Here is a 5,391-nt window from a genome sequence, read left to right on the forward strand (position 1 = left end):
GCGTGTTTTGGGGGTGCCCAGGGTGTGTTTTGGGGGTGTCCCAGCTGGTTTTGGGGGTGTTCCAGAGGCTGGGCAGTGTTTGGGGTTACTCGGGGTGTGTTTTGGGGGTGCCCAGGGTGTGTTTTGGGGGTGCCCAGGGGTGTTTGGGATGGTCCCTCAGCTCAGGGGTGGGGACCCAGGGGTGTTCCAGGGGCTGGGCAGTGTTTGGGGTACCTGGGGGGGTATTTGGGGTGCCCAGGGGGTGTTTTGGGGGTGTCCCAGGGACTGGGCAGTGTTTGGGGTGCCCGGGGTGGGTTCTGGGGGTGCCCAGGGTGTGTTTTGGGGGTGTCCCAGCTGGTTTTGGGGGTGTCCCAGAGGCTGGGCAGTGTTTGGGGTGTTCTGGGGGTGTTCCAGAGGCTGGGCAGTGTTTGGGGTACCCGGGGTGTGTTTTGGGGGTGCCCAGGGTGTGTTTTGGGGGTGTCCCATCTGTCCCCCCCCTCCCCCAGGTACGGGATCCTGGTGGACCCCATCCAGGTGGTCTCGCTGTTCCTCAAGGATCCCTACAGCTGGCCCGCCCCCTGCCTCATCATCGGTGAGTGCTGGGTTCCCCCTCAGTCTGGGGGTGCTGGGGACCCCCCCGGGGGCTTTGGGGACCCCCCCAAGACCCCCAACTCCCCCCACTCTCTCCGTGTCCCAGTGGCCAACGTGTTCGCTGTGGTGGCCCTGGCCCTGGAGCGGCGCCTGGCTGAGGTGAGCCCCGGACCTTTGGGGGGGCTGGGGGGTGCTCAGGGGGTCTTGGGGGCGCTCTGGGGTCCTCCCCTGGCTGTGACCCCCCTCACATCGCAGGGGTCGCTGTCAGAGGGGGCGGGGGCCGCCCTGCACGCGCTGAACCTGCTGAGCATCCTGTGCTTCCCGGCCGCCGTCGTCCTGCTCGTGTCCTCCATCACCCCCGGTCAGCTGGGGGGGTCCTGGGGGGTTCCTGGGGGGGTCATTGTGGGGTGCAGCCCCCCCTGACCCCCTCCCCACCGTCCCACAGTGGGGGCCGTGTTCGCCCTGGCCGTCCACACCATCATCTTCCTCAAGCTCTTCTCCTTCCGCGACGTCAACAAGTGGTGCCGCGAGAGGAGGGGCGGCCCCCACAAAGCCCCCCAGAACGCCCCCCAGAGCCCCCCCGAGGGCTCAGCCTCAGAGTAAAACCCCGGGGGCTCAGGGGGCTCACCCTACTCGTGGGGGGCTCTCACAGCTCTGTGTGTCCCCCTCCCCACAGCCAGGAGAGCCAACGGGGACGTGGGACCCGGCGGGGTCACCTACCCGGGGAACCTCACCTACCGCAGTGAGTGGGGGGTTTGGGGGTCTGGGGGTCTGTGCCCCTGTGCCCCCCTCCTAGTGCCCCCACCCCCCAGACCTGTATTACTTCCTGCTGGCGCCCACCCTGTGCTGAGCTCAACTTCCGCGCTCCCCCGCCTCAGGAAGAGGTTCCTGCTGCGCCGCCTCTGCGAGATGGTGAGGATGGGGAGGGGCTGGGGGGCTTTGGGGTCGTGGGGGCTTTGGGGGTCCTGGGGGGCTCAGGGCTGGGGAACCTGCTGGGGCCTGAGGGGAGGGTGGTGTCTCTGAAATGGGGAGGGGTCGCTGAGATGGGGGAGCGTGGGAGGGGTCAGGGGGTCCTGAAAGGAGGGGGTGATGGGGGTGTGTCCTTGAATTGGGGAGGGGTCTCTGGGGTGAGGGGGTCCTGAAAGGAGGGGGGTGATGGGGGGGTCCTGAGTTGGGAGGGTCTCTGGGGTGAGGGGGTCCTGAAAGGAGGGGGATGATGGGGGGTCCCTGAATTGGGGAGGGTCTCTGGGGTGAGGGAGGTCCTGAAAGGAGGGGTGATGGGGGGAGGTCCTTGAATTGGGGGAGGGGTCTCTGGGGTGAGGGGGTCCTGAAAGGAGGGGGATGATGGGGGGGTCCCTGAATTGGGGAGGGTCTCTGGGGTGAGGGAGGTCCTGAAAGAGGAGGGGGTGATGGGGAGGTGTCCCTTGAATTGGGGGAGGGGTCTCTGGGGTGAGGGGAGGTCCTGAAAGGAGGGGGTGTTGGGGAGGGGTCCCTGAATTGGGGAGGGTCTCTGGGGTGAGGGGGTCCTGAGAGGAGGGGTGATGGGGGGTGTTCTTGGAGTGGGGGAGGGGTCTCTGGGGTGAGGGGGTCCTGAAAGGAGGGGGTGATGGGGGTGTGCCCTGAATTGGGGGAGGGGTCTCTGGGGTGAGGGGTCCTGAAAGGAGGGGGTGATGGGGGAGTCCTGGATTGGGGAGGGTCTCTGGGGTGAGGGGGTCCTGAAAGGAGGGGGTGATGGGGGTGGTCCCTGGTTGGGGAGGGTCTCTGGGGTGAGGGGGTCTGAAAGGAGGGGGTGATGGGGGTCCCTGAGTTGGGGAGGGGTCTCTGGGGTGAGGGGGTTCTGAAAGGAGGGGGTGTTGGGGGGTTGTCCTTGAATTGGGAGGAGGGTCTCTGGGGTGAGGGGGTCCTGAAAGGAGGGAGGGTGATGGGGAGGTGTCCTGAATTGGGGAGGGGCTCTCTGAGGTGAGGGGGTCCTGAAGAGGAGGGGATGATGGGGGTGTCCTTGAATTGGGGAGGGTCTCTGGGGTGAGGGGGTCCTGAAAGGAGGGAGGTGATGGGGGAGTGTCCCTGAATTGGGGAGGGGTCTCTGAGGTGAGGGGGGAGAGGTCCCTGAAAGATGAGAGGGGCTGATGGGGGTCCTGGAGATCACTGGAGGAAAGGTCCTAAAAGGGGAGGGTCCTGAGAGAGGAGAAACAATGGGGGTCCTGGAAGTGTGGGGGGGATAATGAGGGGTCCTAAAGATGGGGAGGGGGCTGAGAAGAGAGATGATGTGGGGGGCCTGATTTGGGGGTTCACGCCCCACCCACCCCCCTCAACATTCCCATCTCCTGCCCCTTCCAGCTGTTCTTCATCCAGCTGCTGGTGGGGCTGATCCAGCAGGTGAGGAGGAGCCCCCTCCCCTTCTCCTGCCCTGAGGGTCTGGGTGTTTGTCCTAGTGCTCTGGGGTGTCTTGCCCCTGGGTGTTTGTGCCCCGGGGTCTGGGAGTGCTTGTGCCTGGGCTCAAGTGTTGTGCCCCTGGGGGTCTGAGGTTTGTGCCCTGGACTCTGAAGTGTTTGCCCCAGGGGCTGCAGCCTCCTCTTCCCATTTTCCAGTGGATGGTTCCCACAATCCAGAATTCCATGAAGCCGTTTCGGGTGAGTCCTGGGGAGGGGTCCCTCTACCCCTCTTTAACCCCTTTTGCCCCCTCCACTCTAGCCAGGGGTCCCAGGATCTTGTTATGTGGAAAGGATCTTCCCCGCCCAAACTCCTCCAATTCCTGCCTGTGGGAATTCCTGCCCCCATTCCTCTCCCTCCAATCCTGCCATCCCATTCCTACCCCCCCAACCCTGCCCCCAATTCCTGCCTCGACAATTCCTGCCCCCCACCATTCCCCTCTGAATCCTGCCATCCCAATTCTGCCCCCCCAACTCTCCCTGCCTGTGCCAATTCCTGCCCCCCCATTCCTCTCCAATTCCCCCATTCCCTCCCCAATCCTCTACCCCCATTCCTACCCCCCAATTCCTGCCCTGCCTGGAATTCCTGCCCCCCATTCCTGCCCCCCGAATTCCTGCCCCCAATTCCTGCCCCCAATTCCTGCCTCACCCTATTCCTACCCTGCCCCCAATTCCTGACCCCCCCAATTCCTGCCCCCTTGCCTCCAATTCCTGCCCCCAATTCCTGCCCCCCAATTCCTACCCCCAATTCCTGCCCCCAATTCCTGCCCCCAATTCCTGCCCCCCCAATCTCCTGCCCCCAATTCCTGCCCCCAATTCCTGCCCCCAATTCCTGCCCCCCAATTCCTGCCCCCCAATTCCTGCCCCCAATTCCTGCCCCCAATTCCTGCCTCAATTCCTACCACCAATTCCTGCCCCCAATTCCTGCCTGTGGGAATTCCTGCCCCAATTCCCGCTTTAATTCCTGCCCCCAATTCCTGCCCCCAATTCCTGCCTGTGAATTCCTGCCCCTCAATTCCTACCCCCAATTCTGCCCCCCAATTCCTCCCCCCCAATTCCTGCCTCCCAATTCCTGCCCCCCAATTCCTGCCCCCCAATTCCTGCCCCCTAATTCCTGCCCCTCCAATTCCTGCCCCTCCCAATTCCTGCCCCATCCACCTCTGTTCCTCCCTAATTCCTGCCCCCCAATTCCTGCCCCCCAATTCCTGCCCCCCCAATTCCTGCCCCAATTCCTGCCCCAATTCCTGCCCCCATTCCCGCTCTCCCCATTCCAGGACATGGATTACTCCCGGATCATCGAGCGGCTCCTGAAGTTGGCTGTGAGTGCCCCCTGCCCCTGAGCCCCCAAAGCCCCCAAAACCCCCTGACCCCCCTGACCCCCAGGTCCCAAAGCCCCCTGACCCCTAGCCCCCAGGTCCCCAACCACCTGATCTGGCTCATCTTCTTCTACTGGTTCTTCCACTCGTGCCTCAACGTGGTGGCCGAGCTGATGCAGTTCGGGGACCGGGAGTTCTACCGGGACTGGTGGTGAGTGGGGGCTCCTAACCCCCTGCACCCTGGGCGCTTCTGGGGTCCCCTGTGCCCTGGGGGTGTCACTGAGCCCCCCACCCTTTCCTGCAGGAACTCGGAGTCCGTCACCTACTTCTGGCAGAACTGGAACATCCCCGTGCACAAGTGGTGCCTCAGGTGGTTTGGGGGGGTTTGGGGGGGTTTTGGGGCTCCCCCCCCGGTTTGGGGGGGCTCTGTGCTGACCACGGGGGGGTCCCCAGGCACTTCTACAAGCCCATGTTGAAGAGGGGGGTCAGCAAGTGGACGGCGCAGACAGCCGTGTTCCTGGCGTCGGCCTTCTTCCATGAGGTCAGGGACCCCAAATCCTGCCTGGGAACCCCCAAATCCCGCCTGGGAACCCCCAAATCCCGCCTGGGAACCCCCAAATCCTGCCTGGGACTCCCAAATCCTGGATGGGACTCCCTAATCCTGCCTGGGAACCCCCAAATCCTGCCTGGGAACCCCCAAATCCTGCCTGGGAACCCCCAAATCCTGCCTGGGAACCCCTAATTCTGGATGGGAACCCCCAAATTTTGCCTGGGAACCCCTAATCCTGGCTGGGAACCCCAAATCCTGCCTGGGACCCCAAATCCTGGATGGGAACCCCCAAATCCTGCCTGGGAACCCCCTAATCCTGCCTGGGAACCCCTAATCCTGCCTGGGAACCCCTAATCCTGGCTGGGAACCCCCAAATCCTGCCTGGGAACCCCCAAATCCCGGCTGGGAACCCCTAATCCTGCCTGGGAACCCCCAAATCCTGGCTGGGAACCCCTAATCCTGGATGGGAACCCCCAAATCCTGCCTGGGAACCCCTAATCCTGGATGGGAACCCCTAATCCTGGCT

General features: G+C 63.9%; 1 protein-coding gene across 1 annotated transcript; it reads left to right on the plus strand.

Annotated features, from left to right (window-relative positions):
• Positions 1–355: 355 nt before the first annotated feature.
• DGAT1 (diacylglycerol O-acyltransferase 1) lies at positions 356–4,911 on the plus strand (the record flags this gene model as incomplete). The annotated part of the gene is given in 13 exon segments (XM_050308834.1): positions 356–571; positions 677–729; positions 826–931; positions 1,016–1,165; positions 1,244–1,312; positions 1,383–1,415; positions 1,418–1,482; positions 2,908–2,946; positions 3,159–3,200; positions 4,274–4,318; positions 4,414–4,526; positions 4,620–4,685; positions 4,769–4,911. Coding segments are annotated over 13 exon segments (1,140 nt in total), but the record flags the coding sequence as incomplete, so codon positions are not given.
• Positions 4,912–5,391: the final 480 nt, after the last annotated feature.

Source organism: Myiozetetes cayanensis, unplaced genomic scaffold (genome assembly GCF_022539395.1).
Source record: "Myiozetetes cayanensis isolate MyiCay16 unplaced genomic scaffold, myiCay2020 scf1312, whole genome shotgun sequence".
Classification (NCBI taxonomy): Eukaryota; Metazoa; Chordata; class Aves; order Passeriformes; family Tyrannidae; genus Myiozetetes; species Myiozetetes cayanensis.